At 44.7% G+C, this 19001-nt stretch overlaps 2 protein-coding genes across 3 annotated transcripts in view; both read left to right on the top strand.

Moving 5' to 3' along the window:
- NIBAN1 (niban apoptosis regulator 1) overlaps positions 1 to 12636 on the top strand; it is a 107352-nt gene extending 94716 nt beyond the window's left edge. Inside the window, exons 9-14 of the mRNA XM_038758037.1 lie at positions 853 to 1040; positions 1825 to 1986; positions 2857 to 2967; positions 4113 to 4220; positions 6095 to 6206; positions 8778 to 12636. Of these exons, the coding sequence (XP_038613965.1) occupies positions 853 to 1040; positions 1825 to 1986; positions 2857 to 2967; positions 4113 to 4220; positions 6095 to 6206; positions 8778 to 10036 (1940 nt within the window). The 3' untranslated portion in view covers positions 10037 to 12636. The remainder of the gene's footprint in view (positions 1 to 852; positions 1041 to 1824; positions 1987 to 2856; positions 2968 to 4112; positions 4221 to 6094; positions 6207 to 8777) is intronic.
- A 4575-nt stretch (positions 12637 to 17211) lies between these two features.
- The window catches only part of EDEM3 (ER degradation enhancing alpha-mannosidase like protein 3), a 47993-nt gene continuing 46203 nt past the window's right edge, over positions 17212 to 19001 (top strand). The window contains exon 1 of one of the 2 annotated variants that reach the window (XM_038758502.1): positions 17212 to 17368. In XM_038758502.1, coding sequence (XP_038614430.1) covers positions 17232 to 17368 — 137 coding nt within the window. In that variant the 5' untranslated portion in view covers positions 17212 to 17231. The remainder of the gene's footprint in view (positions 17369 to 19001) is intronic. The other variant, XM_038758503.1, reaches the window with a different exon arrangement.

The raw sequence follows: 19001 nt of genomic DNA, 5'->3' as shown, positions 1-19001 counted from the left end.
CTTTCATTCAATCTTTACCCAAGTGAAAGGGGGAGTGAATCAGGGAGCTTGTAGGAATCAGACTTCTGGCTTCCTACAGTAGCTAACAGAAGGGCTTTATGCAGGGTAAAGGAAGTTTCTTCCTCCCAGCTGTTCTTTATGTTCTAGTCTTGGCTCCTTCACTTGCCCACTGTGTGACCTTGGGCAAGACACTTAACCTCTTGGTTCCTAAGTCTCCTCAGCTATAAAATGGGAATAATATGCCTTTTTCCCCTCCCTCTAAAACTGTGGGACAAGAACCACATCCAATCTGATTATCCTGTGACTACCCCAGCACTTAACACAGTGCTTGACTCAAAGTTAGCGCTAAATAAATGATGCTGATGATGTCCTGGCTGAAATTTGACTGATTGGCAGGCACGGGAAGCAGGAAGGATGCCCCCTCTCTTTTTTTTTTTAAAGGTATTTGTTAAGCACTCACTATAGGTACAGATGAGGTAACTGAGGCACAGAGAAGTTAAGTGATTTACTTAAGGTCACACAGTAGACAAGTAACAGAGCTGGGATTAGAACCCCAGCCCTTCTAACTCCCAGGCCTGTGTTCTATCCATTAGGCCATGCTGCTTCATTTCTTCTGCCCTCACTACAGCCTGCTCACAAGTGGTAAGGTGCATTAAGTGAAACTGAGGCATGTGCTGCAGAGAAATTCCACTTGTAGGTTCCCTTTGGACCATAAACTTGTGGGCAGGGAATGTGTCTACCAACTCTGTTATATTGTACTCTACCAAATGCTTAGTACAGTGCTCTGCACACAGTACGCGCTCAGTAAATACAATTGATTGATTGTCACTCTCTGCGTTCCTCTCATCTCAGCTGTCGTAGCCGAACCCGCAGAAAAGAACTGCAGCGAGAGCATCCAGCCTTTCTTGGCTTCCATCTTAGAGGAGCTCATGGGGCCGGTGAGCTCTGGGTTCAGCGAAGTCCGATCGCTCTTTGAAAAAGAGGTGGATGAGATCGGCCACAGCTTCCAAGCAACTCAGGATGCTGCCCAACTAAAGGAGGTAAAAGAATACAAACAGTAGGCATAGCCTATGTTACTAGAAAGCAGCCTGGGATGGGGTCGTATCCTCAGTGCTTTGCACATAGTAAGCGCTTAATAAATGTCATTATTGTTATTATTATTATTCTCAGCAGAGTTTCCCTCTTGGTCAGGGTAGGCCTGTAATTTAAATGATTGGGAAAGGTTAAGTTTGAGAAAAACAGTCACCCATCGTGGTTAATAATCAGCCTACTTCAAGGGGAACCACCACTGACTGCCTGAGACTGTCTGGCCACAATCATTAATACCACTCATTAAACCCTCCTGTCAAACCTGAGAGAAGCTATTTTCCCTGTACAAGTATTTAGGCACAAGAAAGATAGGCCCTTTTGTTATGCATGGCATGTGCAGTTTCATATGAGGCCTTTGTGATTATTTTTCCATCTCCTAAAAGCTAGAAATCAGAATATACACCAAAGGCTTACTGCTACTGTTCTCCCTGCTCCCAGACACTCCCAGCCTCCTAACACCTAGACTATTTCACTCACAGGTTGTTGATTCCCACCCCTCCTTTGTTCTGGGGTCCACCCTTTGCCACCCTCTCTGAGGATTTCACCCTCAATTTCACTCCTGTTCCTCCCTCATCCCCCAAGTCTCCACGTCTCTCCTCTTCCTGCGCCCCATCTTTTCTCCTGCTGCTTCCTCCTCCTCTTCCAAGAAGAGGATTATTCAAGGTGCAGGTGTGCACCTTGAGACTGTTTTCTAGAGACTGTTTTCTGTTAAATATTCTGTTTTTCACAATGCAGCATTTGGACCAGTTGATTGATCTTCCCTTCAACTCTACCAAGATGGAACCTTGCTATCTGAAAGTCAACCTGCTTCAGGAACAACTCCAGGACCTCAAAAGTCGTTTCAAATTCCCACACATCGATTTGGTCATTCAGAGGACCCAAAACTTCATGCAGGAGGTAAGATTCCAGGATGATGGAGCAGCACCCTGAAAGATAACTGAAATTAAGGAGAATCTTCATGGAAGCTTCCATGCGGAAGTCAGAGTGGAGAGTAACAGTTTCTGCCCATATGGGGCTCACAGCCTAAGATGGGGGGAGCACAGATATTTAATCCCCATTTTCCAGATGAAGAAATCGAGGCAAAGAGAAGTCAAATGACGTATCCAAAGTGATACAGCAGGCAACTGGCAGAGCCAGGATTTGAGTCCAGGTCTCCTGATTACCCATCCTGTGCTAATTCCATAAAACATAGATCATTTTGTCCTGCTAGTATGGACAATGCATTTTTGAAAAGTGAGAGGCTGCCTTGGTAACTTCTACATTGTAGATGACCCAGGATTGGTGCCGAGGGTTGGGGAGGAGAATAAACCAATGAATTGACCTCATTATCTCATACTCCCTTCCTGCCTTCCCATCTACAACAGTCTCAGTGGGCTGGGAAGTGGATTGCAGGAGATGGTGTGTGTAGCCTTACAACCAATCCTGCACTGTCCATTCCTTCTGTTGGTCCAGAGAGAAGGTGAGAAAAATTAGGTAGCCTCCAGGCCTCTATCATATTACTTTATTTCGACATCCCCTTTCGGACCAGAAGAGAAGGGTCTAAGTAGGGTGCTCTGAGTGCTCATGTCAATGAGTTCTTCCTAACCAGTGCACGTTGACCTAAATGATCAGCAAAAATAGAACTAATAATAAGCCACTATATCACAAAATGCCGTAACAAGTGGAAGTTGAGATGTTGAAATCAGAGCAGAGTAAAGCCCCTAGTGCTTTCGGCAGTTAACTGAGACCATTCAAATAGGACTTTCATATTTGATTTTTGAATTCTAGCTAATGGAAAATGCAGTATACACATTTGGCCAGTTATTCTCTCTGCACCGCCAAGGGGATGCTTCCAAAACGGCAACAGCTATAGAAAAAGTCAAGCTGCGAGTCCTGAAGGTAAAATTTCCCTCCCGTTTGGAGAGGAGCTTGATGCGTCTGTGTTTGTGTCCTGTGTTTCTGTCTTACGCTGATTGTAAAGTACTGCATATTAGTAATTTTAATGCAAAGAAAAGGAAACAGTCTTTAAGACTTTAAAAACAAAACAAAACGTTTCAATGGCCACATTCTCTTGTTGTTTCCTGAACTTGGGTGTTTTTATCTGTGGCAAGTTGTCTCTGTGCACTTGTGATGAAATGTACCACAGGAGAAGGGAGTGAAGACTGGCGTCCTTACAGCAAATCCAACATGACTGTGACCATGGGCCATAACCTTGGCTTAGTTTTAGCCCCTAACTTCACAGTGATTTGTAGTCCAAACGAAAGATTGGGCCATTCATTCGTATTTATTCTCCTCATGTGTGCTCTCCTCTTTCTTCTCTCTTTCCCCTTTTTCTCTCCCTTGTCCTTTTCCTTTCTCCTTCTCTCCACTCTCACCCCTTAAATGTAATCTGTCAATAAATTCCTGCAGTGCTGGGCTTTTTGTATTTATTCTGCCATCGTTTGGTTGCTTTTGTAATGACATGCCATGACGGCTCTGGATCCATTGCAGACAGAAACTAAAAACTGCCATGGTAAAGTCACAATTTCATGGCAAACAGAAGGTGCCAAGAAGCATTTGTCACATAAACCGATTTGGGTTTTTTTTTTTTGCACTCATCTTTGCAAATATTCCCCCCCCCCCCCCCACTAATATCTTACAGAGGTAGTATGAGAGCACCGTAGCATCCAAGTAAATTACACAGAGTCAGAGGTGGTGTCTGCCATTCAGCTTCGGCCTTTAAAAGCAAGCTGTCGAGAGGACACGGTGTCAGCCAAAGCATGTCAGCTCTCAGCCCAGTCACTGACTTCTCTCTGACTTCGGACAAATGGCTTTAACTCACTGGGTTTCACCAAATTTTGAGTGTGGACAGAGGAAGGGGTAAAGGGCGAGGGAGCATCGTTCTTCAAATACCAGAAGCCTTTAGAAACCGAAGTGCCACATGAATTCTTAATATTTGCTATGAAAGTGAAATGGTGAGGGTAGATTTTTTTCTTCTTTCAACAGATTGTGTTTGCGATTATTTGATTGTCTTTAGCATATGCTTCTCTTCTCTGTACCAACAGCAATATGATTATGACAGCAGTACTATACGAAAGAAGATATTTCAAGAAGCATTGATTCAGATCACATTGCCCACCATGCAGAAGGCTTTGGCTTCAACATGTAAACCAGTAAGAAATTAGATTTGTTTCCCTTAAAGGGCTTAATCTAGCCTTGTCTTGGATCATGGTAGTTTGTACTGGTCCTTTTTATTGCTTTTGTCTGAGTATGGGCCAAGACTATCTCTGAACCAATGTCTTTAATGCCTTTTCCCAGCATTTCATGTACTTTGGATGTGCTTACTAAATGTCACCAATAATAATGGGGAGTGTAATGATATTAATGTGAGTTTCATGCATTCCATATCCAGATTTAGGTCCTTTGGAGAAATGGCTACACTTAACTGGGGGCTCCAATTGGTTTAGGAAACACCCTGGGGCACAATGAGTAAAAACAAAAATGGGTTTAAGACTTGGAACTCCAGTGCTAGGAGACGTGGCTTTTTGTCGTCAGCTCCGATATTATCGGTACAGTCTTCAAGTTTACAGTGACCAGTCTGATTTGGGAATGAAAGAGTTAAATGACATAAATAGGTGGATGTTAGGGAGGAGTAGCCTCTAGAGTAGACTAATTACCCACCAACATAACCCACCAAGTGCTTAGTACAGTGATCTGCGTACAGTAAACACTCAATAAATACAATTGATTGATGAATTTCCCAGAGCAAAGAGCAAAATTTTTCTCAAATTCCTGTGAATTTAGGAAGTTCATTAGTTCAACAGTTATTTGAGTTCCTGTTGTGAGCAGAAGAATAAAGCAGTGCAAGTACAAAAACACAGTCCCTGCCCTGGAGGAACTTAAAATCTAAGTGTTGTGATCTTCGGGCTTTTTAAGTCATGAAAACTCTTCATATGCAGAATGTCTAGGAGAGCCCATTTGTATTTCATCAACAAGTATCTGTTTGCTATAAAAGGTAATGAAAGCTACTGACATTCTGAGAAGGCATTACTTGTGGGGGCATTTACAGAGGAAAGAATTTAAGAAAAGAGGTGGAGGAGGAGTCCCTCTGATTCTCCCTGCCTTTGGCCCACTGTGGCAGGAGTAGATTCAACACTCGCTCTTCATGGATCTCAACCTCCAGAGATGGGTCTGAAAGGCCGAAAAAAATCTCCATTTTCAGTGACCTTGGAATTGCTAAACGATTAATAGGTGGCATTTACTGAGTGCTTATGTAAAGCACTGTACTAAGTACTCGGGAGAGTATAGTACAACCAAATTGACAGACACATTCCCTGCCCACAACGAGACTAAGACAGTTCCCTTTTTCCTTCTTTCCTTGTCCATCTGTCCTGACCTAGGAAGACTACTAAATGGATGTTATCTCGTGTTGATTTTATCCTTTGGCATCTGGACTGCCGACTGTGACCTGTTCAGCAAATGTAACTGGCCTGAGGCCACTAAGTTCTATCCCTGGTCAGCCAGGGGATGTAATGGTGCCTGCGCAACCTACTGAGAGCCAATGATTTATCTGCACAAGGCTTCGCATCCCATTGCTGAAGTGGTCCCTGAGCTAGGAGAAAACCTTACCCCAAGGGCTATGGCTGGCAAGGGCGGTGGAGTTAATCACTGAGGATGGGACCTGAACATTTTGGTCCCTGACCTACCTTGAGACAGATACCAGCAAAACGCACTGGAAGTCTACCGTTGGAGAGCTGACATAACATGCTGTACTGTGGTTTGCTGGGCAGAGAGCGGGGATGGGAGAAAGGAAGGAGCCTGCAAGAAAGAGTGACGGGATCCCACACGCAGGGTTATGAGGTTAAGGAAGTCCCGGACAGAAGAGTCCCTTTTTAAGAAAATGCCTCTTGGCTCCGTACCTTTACAAAAAGGCACAGGTGAGGAGCCACTGCTCCACTTACCATTCTCCCAGGAACTTGGGCTTAGTACCAAATTTCAACCCTCTCCTCCTCTCTTCCGCCCATTCTTTTTATCTTGGACCTCCCAGGAGTTGCAGAAATTTGAGCAGTTCATCTTTGCGGACCACACCGCTGTGATACAGGTTGAAAACGTCTATGAGGAAATCTTACACCAGACCCTCCTGGATGAAACGGTGAAAGGTAAGCTTGTTGTTTCTTGGATGCTGGAAGGACTTTGACCCCTCCCCAGGATTCCCCGGCCTCAGAGGGAGATTCCTGAATTGGAATTTTACAAGCCCAGCTAAACTTTTAAAGAGCAAATGGGGAAGGGAGGGGACTCCTCATGTTTGAGCACAGGTCTGACTGCAGCCAAAGGTGGATAGGTTCTCAGAGCTCTGTTGTGCTTTTTGAACCTCATTGCAAGCCAGCCCCTATGAACCCCACCCTCAGCGTTTCAGATCGGGGAGAACCAGCCTGCTGAGAAAATGACCCTGTTACTGATTATAATCTGGCCACGGAGGGCCAGCACTTTTTTGTGGCATCTATTAAGTGCTTACTGTGTTCCATTCATTCATTCAGTCGTATTTATTGAGCGCCTACTGTGTGCAGAGCACTGTGCTAAGCACGTATTAAGGGCTGGGGTAGATACAAGATAATCAGTTTGGACACTGTCCCTAAACCACATAGGGCTCACAGTCTTAATCCCCATGTTACAGATGAGGTGACTGAGGCCCAGAGAAGTTAAGTGACTGGCCCCAAGATCTCACAGCAAACAAGTGTGCAGAACTGGGATTAGAACCCATGTCCCCTGGTTTCCAGGCCCATGCTCTTTCCACTAGCCATGCTGCTTGCATTTGACCCACTGATCCCAGGAGCAGAAGGCAGCAATCAACCAAGGCCTGCCTTATCATCTTTAACTCCTCAATACTAGTTGTATCTACAGAGCTAGGTCAGCAGACAATACAATCTATCAGCCAACCAATCAGAGGTATTTACTGAGCGTGTACTGTGTGGAGAGCACTAAACTAAGCACAAAGTTGGTAGGCATGTTCCTGCCCACAGTGAGCTCACCATTTAGAGGGGAAGACAGACATTAAGAAAAAGATATGTACATAAGTGCTGTGGGGCTGAGGGTGGGGTGAATATTAAGTGCCTAGAGGGTAAAGATAATAATAATAATAATAGTGACATTTATTAAGCGCTTACTATGTGCAAAGCACTGTTCTAAGCCCTGGGGAGGTTACAAGGTGATCAGGTTGTCCCACGAGGGGCTTACAGTCTTAATCCCCATTTTACAGATGAGGGAACTGAGGCACAGAGAAGTTAAGTGACTCGCCCAAAGTCACACGGCTGACAGTTGGCGGAGCCTCCGACTCCAAAGCCCGTGCTCTTTCCACTGAGCCACGCTGCTTCCCCAAGTGCATAGATCCAAGTGCATAGGCGATGCAGAAGGGAAAGAAAATGGGGGAAATGAGGGCTTGGTTGGGGAAAGCCTTTGGGAGGAGATGTGATTTTAATATGACTTTGAAGGTGGTGAGAGTGGTGGTCTGTTGTGTATGATGGTGGAGGGAATTCCAGGCCAGATGGTAGAGTGTACTCTCCCAACTGCTTAGTATGGTGCTTTGCACACAGTAAGTGCTCAGTAAATATGACTGAATGAAGACAGACCAGATTGAGGTACAGTGAAAAGGCTTGTATTAGAGGAGCAAAGTGTGCAGACTGAGGAAATCAGGAAATCAGCCAGGGATAGTAGGGGGGGGCAAGGAGTTTCTGTTTGATATGGAGGTGGATGGGCAGTTACTGGAGGTTCTTGAGGAGTGGGGAGATGTGGACTGAGCAGTTTTTTTAGAAAAATGAACCAGGCAGCCAAGTGGACATGAGGGAAACTCAGGCAAATGAATAATCAGAGGTGATCCAGATCTCCAGGCCCCTTTGGAGATGGTCCTTGGGTGTCAGAGAGAGAGAGATCTGCTGGCTACTTTGCTCAGGTCACTGCTTCTCACTGCAGGCAGGGAAGGTGTTTTGAAGGAGTCACAGAGACAATCACAGAGTTCTGAATAGCGTTTTAGAGGTGGTAGGAGTCAGCTGTGGCCTATAGAAACAATTAGTCAATCAGTAGTGTTTATTATGCATCTACTGGGTGAAGAGGCCTGTACTAAATGTTTGGAAAAGTACAATATGCCAATAGGGTTGATCTCTGTCTTCAAGGATTCTATAATCTAACGGGAGAGACAGACACTAAGTTAGCTCCTTGCAAGCAGGGAGTGTGTCTACCAACTGTGTTGCATTGCATGCTCCCAAAGGCTTAGTTAAGTGTTCTGCACACAGTAAGTGCTCAATAAATACCATTGATTGATTGAGTTACAGACAGAGGAAGGTAATAAAGTATAAAGAAAAGTACACAAGTGTTTATGGAGTCCTTCCCAAATCCCGCCTGTTGTCCCCTTGTCCTCCCTTCCTCCCAGTCTTTACAATCTACTGCTCTGCTAAGAAGGAAACTTACCTCAGAGGATGGATTGGGGCAGGAAGGGGCCTCATAAAGCGGGAGTGTGGAGATGAAAGTGTCACAACCTTTACGCTGAGACCACTCCACGTGGATTCTGTGCTGCGTGAGCATCGCAAAGCATTAGGCACTTGATGAGGAGTTTGCGAGCCCAGTGCTCCCCTCCAGATGAAATGGCCTGACTTTGTTTTTTAAGTAAGGGCTTAGCATCCCAGTATGTAAAATCAGGACTTAAGTGTTCATCTCTTGTGCTCTGTGTCCCTGTGTAGTGATAAAGGAAGCTGCCGTACTGAAGAAGCATAACCTGTTTGAGGACAACCTGGCTTTGCCTTGTGAGAGCGTGTCCAGCCTAACTGACCTGAAAACCCCCTCGGGATCAAACCAGGCCAGCCCTGCCAGAAGATCGTCTGCCGTCTTGCCAGTTGTTTCAGATAATGAAATACCAAGTAACGAGGTGTTCATTGAGCAAGAGAAGAGTCCTGAGGTCCCAGAGACCCCAGAGCCATCAGTCAAAGATGAAAGTCTTTCCACCCCGGTGCCCTGTTCTTCTACCAGTGTTGCTGAGCAAGAGGTTGTTGCCAGCATCAGTGACCCAGTGGAGTCATCGCCTTTGGTTCTTGTGGCAAAGGAAGGAAAGGAAGATTCTTTGAGTACAAATGCTTCAGAAATAGAGTCTGGACAGATCCAAGAACAGGAAAGTAAGATCCAGGAAAGGCAAAGCGCTGCTCCTCCTCCAGACTGCTTGAATGAAATCAGAGACTTGTTGACAGTCACCACTGAAGTGCCCACAGAGGCTGTGCAGGAGAACCAAGAGGAAACTAGTAAAAAGGATGACCTCTTTGAGGGCCAAGAAAATGAGACGGGAAGAGAAGAGAAAGATCCAGTTAACGCAGAGTCCGATCAGGACGGCCAGAATCTCACTGGGGTTCACGAGGAGCAATGTTCTCTATCCGTTTCAGAGCTGGGAAGCGTGGATATGATGAATTTTACAGAGCCTGGTAACCTTGTCCCTAGTCCAGGTGGTGAGGGGGTCTGTCAGGAAGGGGGTGCCCAACAAGGAGAAAAGGAAGAGCCTGAGGACAACAGCAGGGCATGGAAGCCTGAAGAGGAACTCTGCAGTAGCCCAGAGAAGGATCAACCCCAGGAGGAAGAACCTGCTGAGAGCAGACTAGATGTGTGTGCTTCCAAGTCAGAAGAGGCTGGAGCGGGTCAGCTCGAAGCTGACCAGTACAAAGTAGAGGAGAATCTATCTAGCTGTGTCCTTGAGGACACTTACACAACCCAAGAACAATCCATTTTGAGTCCTGTGGAGGAGGTTCTTGTTTCTCCAGGGCCAGGGGAAGAAGTGTCCACCACCCACGTTTTAGCCGACCTGGGACCTGAAGGGCTCGGTGACTCCAGTGGTGGCAAGTGCCTTCACGCAGGAGAAACAGCCTCGGCTACTGAAACCAGAAACTTGCAAGGAGAAGAAAATGATGCAAAAGAAAGTAGCCAAGAGAGCTGGGGAGAGGAACATTCCTTGGAATAAAAAGGGTTACTCAGAAATACAGTTTCTCCCAGAAATTTCTCAGTCAAGGGGCTACTAGGGGACTCATTAGAATTTGCATGCATGTTGTGACAAGAAAAATCATGAATACCTTAACCATATAGTGAAACCAAAGGAAAAGAACCCACTGCACTAGCTCAGTAGCAAAAGTGCCTATTGCTTTGGAATTTTGTTAGGAGTTAAAAAGACAATGGAATGTCGTAATTTGGAGAGGAGCTTGTGAAGAGAGAGATGCTATATTTATAACTGGGAAAACACTGGGAACAGGTTTCTCATTCCCATTGGCATGTTCAGGTAGCCCAGCCTGATGGAGCACTTTAGAGATATTTTTGTAAGGGATTAATGCAAATGTTTACAGTAACTCCAGCTCTAACTGTTCAGTAGGCTACCCATACCTATTGAACTATTTCCTCTGGACTTACCAGTCATCCCGTGCTGGCTTCCATCAGATAATACGGTGGTGAACACCCACCCTTGGGATGAGAGAGAGTGATCACAACAGAGAATGAAGTGTCTCCACGACTTAATCATGCCGTAGGTGCATTGGTCTTGAGAACAGACAAAAGGAACTGAAGAAGGGCTAGCCCAGCCTAGCTCCACGTGGACGGGCAGATTGGCGTATCACCGCATTAGCTACGAGCTGCCCACTCTCATCACTATCACCACTTGATGTGCTTTGAAAAGTTTAGGTTTGGCAAGAAAACTTCACTTAAACTCAGCATGAAATCATTCCTGGATTATTTTTAAGGTAGACAGCAGAAGTCTTGTCTAGATCATTTGGGTGGAAGACTCACTGCATAGGAAGCTTCAAGAGAAATGAATTCCAGAGATCGTTTGTCAACCCCTGGCAAGGTTTCATTTTTATATCGATTTCCGCAACTAGCATTGCCTAGGCATTCTTGAGAATTAACATATATGGAGATAAGCCTAAAACATCCAGCAGCAAACTTCAACATGGAAACCATATGTAAATATCTAATAATTGTGGGCAGAATCCTCAAGTGATATATAGATATATAGTTATATCTATAGATATAGATAGGTAGATATACAATTTTTTTTGCTGGGGGGGAGTGGCCAGATTTTCATATTAAAGCAACTGGACATCCACCAATTTGGTAGAGAGCCTACTCTGTGATCAAACAATCTCACCAAGCAGAAAGGTATTATTCTGAGGTTTCCTGGGCTTCTGCATTTGAGGACAGAAAAGTTATCTCCGACTAAAGAATTGCAACCATTTCCCACTTGGAAGATTTATCTGGGTTTGCAGAGCCATTTGCACAGATTCAGAGAGAGGGAGGTAGAAACCTGATCTGAGCACAGCTCTTGGCCTTGGGTAGTACTGGGTGTGACTTTGTTGGCTAGAGGGATTGCCCATGCTGGGCACCCAGGGATGTTCAGCTAGATTTCCAAGTCCTTGATGGGCTGAGCCACCTGAGATGGGTTGAAGATTACTAAACCCCCCTGGACAGGAATACTGCACCTGCCCCTTAGGGCCAGTCCAGGAAAATCTTCCCTGCAGTGGGTAGAGTGGGGAAATTTTAGCATGAGCCTGTCTTTCAGATTATACAGGCCACTGCCCACCAAGTCTCTCGGTACCACTATGGAAAACTAAACAGGTTTCCCCACTGCCACCTAAGGAATGCACGAGACAAGGTCTAGAAATCATGTGCGGTCAACTTACCAACCCCTACAAAAGTCAGTGGTGGGGGGACCATGTAGAACAAGCCTTGGAGAATCATGACCATTATTTCTCTGTATATGTATATGGCATCAGAGGAGTTCGGTAACGCGTGTGGGACGATTGTTCGATTTTGACATGAAAGAGGATGCAGATGTGCGTTTTACATATATTTCCATTTTATTATTTTACATGGAAGATTATTCACATCATTATGAGTACGTCCTTTGCTTTTAATAAGGGCTCCCAGTTACTACTTATGTCATTTCCAATATTATTTTGAGTCAATGGGATTGAGAATCTCATTAAGAACGCATGAATACTATACTTGGGGCCCTTATTATTGTTTATGCTAGAAATATATAATTTGCAACTTTTGTTTCTTGCCATAACGAATCACCTTTATATATTAACCCTGGGCAGGTACACTGATTCCCACATGGTTGCACTGCCCTTGACCTTCAACAGAGAAAAACACCCATTTACTCAAGTGATATAATTGTCTTTTTCGGATCTGCCATTCTTTTTTCACAATTTCCAACAACATTAAGGGTGAATTTCTTTGCCATGCTGATGGAGCAATCATCTCATTTGTCACAGAGAGGTGGTTTGAGCCATCCCGGCAAGCATTCATTGAGTCACTTTGATTAAAAAAAAAAAAACCCAAAAAACAAACTATTCTAGAGGCATAGTTTCCCCCATGCTCCTCTTTAGTGATTTTATGGTAAGCTACAATGTTTGGGACCATTCCTTTTGAGCGCTAAAGCTTTTCTCTGGTCCCCGACTACCATCACAGTCCACAGATTATATTCTACCTGGTTATTACATAGAGTGAATAAAACGCATTGTAATCCAATTTATAAAGTGCTTATATTCTAATAAAAGATTGGTTCATCATTAAGAGTTGTTTGGAAACATGTTTCTGTTGGTTTTTTTCTTTTTTAAAAATAATCAATTTTGTAAAACTGTGGGGCGCAAGAAGGAGTCAAGGAAGGGAAAACGTGAAGAAGTGAAGTAAACTCCATGTTTCGGTGAGTAAGTTTTTGGTCTGTCAGATGAGACCGTCAGCTGTGATGCCAGTTAGCGCCAAACAGGATGGCAAGCTTCAGGAACTGGATGAAGCCCAAATGCCAGGGCTTAGTGATGCCTGTAGGACAGAACACATTTAAATAAGCTTTAGGTTGGTGACATTGAGCCAGACTTATCTTGTAGAACTCTTCCAGGAAAAAAAAAAAAAGGTATTTATTTCAAAGTTGTCAGCTGTTCAGCAGGAAGACTCATAGTGATCCTCTGAAACTGGGACTCAGCCCCAAAGGTCAGAATTGCATTTTATACCTTGTATTGGCTCAGACAGCATGGGGAAGACCCCAGGAAGACCCCTATGGTCCACTGACTGACTCTCAAAGCGATTCCCTCCAGGAGAATTATTTCTCGGATTTTATCCGTGCGAATGAATTAGAGGACCAGAGATTGAGCCAATTTTTAGTTATATTAGTGTTGCGTATGGCCTATGCCTGTTTAGACTGACTATTCCCAGTTGTCTAGCTAATATTTTATCAGAGCTAAAACGGAGGTTGTCATTTCTTCATTTCTCTAACTTGTTCATTCCTTCTCACTAGTGTCGAACCAGATCCTCTTTCACCAGAAGTGGATAGCAGAGAGGGAGAAAGTCCACAAAGCTGGGAGAGAGTTGAGGGAAGTTGGCAGGAACCACCAGGAATTTGGCTGGGCTTGGAAAACACCGTTCAGATAGCCTCAGGCATGAAAGTGGAAAAAAAAATTATAGCCGGAGGGACTAAATTGTTGGCACCGCCATGAACTAGATGGTTCGTGGAGGAAGTGGCTTTTTAGGGAGGATTTTGGAGATGGTGATAGAGAAGCAGCATGGTGTAGTGGCTAGAGCCAGGGCCTGGGAGTGAGAAGGTCATGGGTTCTAATCCCTGCCCCACCACTTGTCTGCTGTGTGACCTCGGGCAAATCACTTCACTTCTCTGCGCCCCAGTTATCTCATCTGTAAAATGAGGATTGAAACTGAGCCCCACATGGGACAGAGACTGTGCCCAACCCTATTTATATCCACCCCAGCGCTTAGTACAGTGCCTGGCACATAGTAAGCGCTTAAATACAATTGTAATACACAGGAAAAACATAATCATTTATGCCTCTCTGCATCCCCCAAGAGCCGTATTTTTTGCTGTTACTTCTTCAATGTGAAAAGGGTAGACTACAAAAGCTTCCAACTCAATAACAGTGAGAAGAACACTGTTATTACTAATGCCTTGAATCTGAATAAGACAAGAAATATTCCACTGAGACATTTTGGGAATGCCTTGTCAAAAGTCAGAATAATAATGATGGCATTTATTAAGCGCTTACTATGTGCACAAAGCACTGTTCTAAGCACGGGGGTGGTTACAAGGTGATCAGGTTGTCCCACGGCGGGGGCTCACAGTCTTAATCCCCATTTTACAGATGAGGTAACTGAGGCACAGAGAATTTAAGTGACTTGCCCAAAGTCACACAGCTGACAATTGGCAGATCTGGGATTTGAACCCATGACCTCTGACTCCAAAGCCCGTGCTCTTTCCACTGAGCCACGATTCTTCTCTAACAAATACAATCATATTATTATTATTATTATTATTATTATTATTTACAGATGAGGGAACTGAGGCCCAGAGAAGAAGTGAAGTGACTTGCCCAAAGTCACCCAGCTGACAATTGGCAGAGCTGGGATTTGAACCCCTGACCTCTGACTCCAAAGCCCGTGCTCTTTCCACTGAGCCACGATTCTTCTCTAACAAATACAATCATTATTATTATTATTATTATTATTATTTACAGATGAGGGAACTGAGGCCCAGAGAAGAAGTGAAGTGACTTGCCCAAAGTCACCCAGCTGACAATTGGCAGAGCTGGGATTTGAACCCCTAACCTCTGACTCCAAAGCCCGGGCTCTTTCCACTGAGCCACAATTCTTCTCTAACAAATACAATTATTATTATTATTATTATTATTATTATTATTATTATTATTAACAGATGAGGGAACTGAGGCCCAGAGAAGTGAAGTGATTTGCCCAAAGTCACCCAGCCGACAATTGGCGAAGCTGGGATTTGAACCCCTGACCTCTGACTCCAAAGCCTGGGCTATTTCCACTGAGCCACAATTCTTCTCTAACAAATACAATCATCATCATCATCATCATTATTATTATTATTATTTACAGATGAGGGAACTGAGGCCCAGAGAAGTGAAGTGACTTGCCCAAAGTCACCCAGCTGACAGTTGGCAGAGCTGAGATTTGAACCTCTGACTCCAAAGCCCGTGCTCTTTCCACTGATCAACAATGCTTCTCTAACAATACAATCATTATTATTATTATTATCATTATTATTATTATTTACAGATGAGGGAACTGAGGCCCAGAGAAGTGAAGTGATTTGCCCAAAGTCACCCAGCTAACAATTGGCGCAGCTGGGATTTGAACCTCTGACTCCAAAGCCCGGGCTCTTTCCACTGAGCCACGATGCTTCTCTAACAAATACAATCATCATTGTTTATTATTATTATTATTATTATTATTATTATTTACAGATGAGGGAACTGAGGCCCAGAGAAGTGAAGTGACTTCCCAAAGTCACACAGCTGACAGTTGGTGGAGCTGGGATTTGAACCTCTGACTCCAAAGCCCGGGCTCTTTCCACTGAGCCACGATGCTTCTCTAACAAATACAATCATTATTGTTATTATTATTATTATTATTATCATTATTATTATTATTTACAGATGAGGGAACTGAGGCCCAGAGAAGTGAAGTGACTTGCCCAAAGTCACACAGCTGACAGTTGGCAGAGCTGGGATTTGAACCTCTGACTCCAAAGCCCATGCTCTTTACACTGATCAACAATGCTTCTCTAACAAATACAATTATTATTATTATTATTATTATTAATTTACAGATGAGGGAACTGAGGCCCAGAGAAGTGAAGTGACTTCCCAAAGTCACACAGCTGACGGTGGGGCTGGGATTTGAACCTCTGACTACTCCAAAGCCCGGGCTCTTTCCACTGAGCCACGATGCTTCTCTAACAAATACAATCATTATTGTTATTATTATTATTATTATCATTATTATTATTATTTACAGATGAGGGAACTGAGGCCCAGTGAAGTGACTTGCCCAAAGTCACACAGCTGACAGTTGGCGGAGCTGGGATTTGAACTTCTGACTCCAAAGCCCGTGCTCTTTCCACTGATCAACAATGCTTCTCTAACAAATACAATTATTATTATTATTATTATTATTAATTTACAGATGAGGGAACTGAGGCCCAGAGAAGTGAAGTGACTTGGCCAAAATCCCAGCCGACAATTGGCGGAGCCGGGATTTGAACCCCTGACCTCTGACTCCCAAACCCGGGCCCTTTCCACTGATCAACAATGCTTCTCTAACAAATACTATTATTATTATTATTTACGAATGAGGGAACTGAGGCCCGGAGAAGTGAAGTGACTTGCCCAAAGTCACCCAGCTGACAATTGGCGGAGCTGGGATTTGAACCTCTGACCCCAAAGCCCGGGATCTATCTATCTTCCTTCTTCTTCTTCATCTATCTTTCTTTTCTTCTTCTTCATCTATCTTTCTTGTTTCTTCTTCTTCATCTGTCTTTCTTTTCTTCTTCTTCATCTATCTTTCTTTTCTTCTTCTTCTTCATCTATCTTTCTTCTTTCTTCTTCTTCATCTATCTTTTCCTCTTCTTCATCTATCTTTCTTTCTTCATCTATCTTTCTTTTCTTCTTCATCTATCTTCTTCATCTATCTTTCTTTTCTTCTTCTTCTTCATCTATCTTTCTTCATCTATCTTTCTTTTCTTCTTCTTTATCTTTCTTCTTTCTTCTTCATCTATCTTTCTTTTCTTCTTCATCTATCTTTCTTCATCTATCTTTCTTTTCTTCTTCATCTATCTTTCTTCTTCATCTATCTTTTCTTCTTCTTCTTCATCTTTCTTTTCTTCTTCTTCTGCTTCTTTTCTTCTTCTTCTGCTTCTTTTCTTCTTCTTTTTCTTCTTCTTTTCTTCTTTTAGTATTAGTATTCGTATTAGTAGTATTCCACGGGGCGCAGCCCCAGGACTACCCGTCCCAGCATGCCGTGCGACTCAAAGCCCGGCCGCGCCGCGCTGACGGGCGCGGGGAGGGCGAAGCAAGGCCTTGTGGGAGTCGTAGTCCTCGCTCGGCGAGCGCCTCCGCGCAGCCTCCGCCCGCCCTCCCCCGGCCTTTTGGCCACGTCTCCCTCCCTCCGTCCGGCCGGCTCCCGTGCCGCGCTCCGATTGGCGCGCCAGCCCGGAAGTGACGTCGGGGGGGAGGCGGTTTCCTTGACTACGCCAGCGGAAAGCTGAGGGGAAGACGGCGGCGGTGGCGGTGGTGTCCGTGCGGGCGGGGGCCTCCCGGCCGCCATGAGGCTGCCCGTCCGGGCCTAGCGGGAGCGGCGGGGCCATGAGCGGGCCGGCCGGGGGCCGCAGCCGGAGCCGCAGGGGGGCCGTGGCCGCCGCCGCCGCCCTCTGCCTCGTGTCCTCCACCGCCCTGCTCGCCACCGCCGCGCCCATGACCAGGCAGGAGAGGCAGCGGCTCGGGTAAGCCGCCCCCCCCCCCCCCCCACCTGGGTATCTATCAATCGATATAATCATCATAAGAATGATGGTATTTGTTGAGCGCTTACTATGTGCAAAGCGCTGTTCTGAGCGCCGTATATATATATATATATATACATATTCATTCATTCGGTCTTATTAATAATAGTAGCGATGGTATTAAGCGCTTACTATGTGCAAAGCACTGTTCTAAGCGCTGGATATATGTATATTCATTCAGTCGTATTAATAATAGTAATAATAGTATTAAGCGCTTACCATGTGCAAAGCACTGGTCCAAGCGCTAGATATAATAATAATAATAATAATAATAATGATGGCATTTATTAAGCGCTTACTATGTGCAAAGCACTGTTCTAAGCGCTGGGGAATTTACAAGGTGATCAGGTTGTCCCACGTGGGGCTCACAGTCTTAATCCCCATTTTACAGAGGAGGTAGCTGAGGCCCAGAGAAGTGAAGTGACTTGCCCAAAGTCACACAGCTGACCGGTGGCAGAGCCGGGATTTGAACCGATGACCTCTGATTTCAAAGCCCGGGCTCTTTCCGCTGAGCCACGCTGCTTCCCTAGATATATATATATATATTCATTCAGTCGTATTTATTGGTAATAGTAATAATGGTATTTGTTAAGCGCTTACTATGTGCAAAGCATTGTTCTGAGTGCTGGATATATATATATATATTTATATGTATATTCAAGTCCCCTCATCTGTAAAATGGGGATTAAAACTGTGAGCCCCCGTGGGCCAGCCTAATCACCTTGTAACCTCCCCAGCGCTTAGAACAGTGCTTTGCACGTAGTCAGTGCTTAACAAATACCATTATTACTATTATTAATAAATACGACTGAATGAATGAATGAATATATATATATATCCAGCACTTAGAACAGTGCTTTGCACATAGTAAGCGCTTAACAAGTACCATTATTACTATTATTAATAAATACGACCGAATGAATGACTTGCCCAAAGTCACACAGCTGACAAGTGGCCGAGCCGGGATAATAATAATAATAATGATGATGATGGCATTTGTTAAGCGCTATGTGCCAATCACTGTTCTAAGCGCTACAGAGGATACAAGGTCATCAGATTGTCCCACGTGGGGCCCACAGTCTTCATCCCCAGTTTCCAGAGGAGGGGACTGAGGCCCCGAGAAGTGAAGTGACTTGCCCACAGTCACACAGCTGACAAGTGACGGATCCGGGATTAGAACCCATGCCCTCTGACTCCAAAGGCCGGGCTCTTTCCACTGAGCCACGCTGCTTCCCTGATGGCAGGGGGGGCCGGACAGATTGGGTTTGCACCTGTCCCACACGTGGGCACTTGGGCCCCAACGTTTTTCTTTTTGAAAATGTGATGGCAGGGGCAGGGGGGAAGATTCCTGCAATGAAGCACGTGTCCTTGCAAAAGAAGCCCTGCCTCAATAATAATAATAATGATAGCATTTATTAAGCGCTTACTATGTGCAAAGCACTGTTCTAAGCACTGGGGAGGTTACAGGGTGATCAGGGGGGCTGTCCCACGGGGGGCTCACAGTCTTTATCCCCATTTTACAGTTGAGGGAACTGAGGCCCAGAGAAGTTAAGTGACTTGCCCAAAGTCACACAGC

The sequence above is a fragment of the Tachyglossus aculeatus genome, chromosome 16, assembly GCF_015852505.1.
Source record: "Tachyglossus aculeatus isolate mTacAcu1 chromosome 16, mTacAcu1.pri, whole genome shotgun sequence".
NCBI lineage: Eukaryota > Metazoa > Chordata > Mammalia > Monotremata > Tachyglossidae > Tachyglossus > Tachyglossus aculeatus.
Note: the sequence above shows the minus strand (reverse complement) of the source record. Positions and strands in the feature narration are given on the sequence as shown.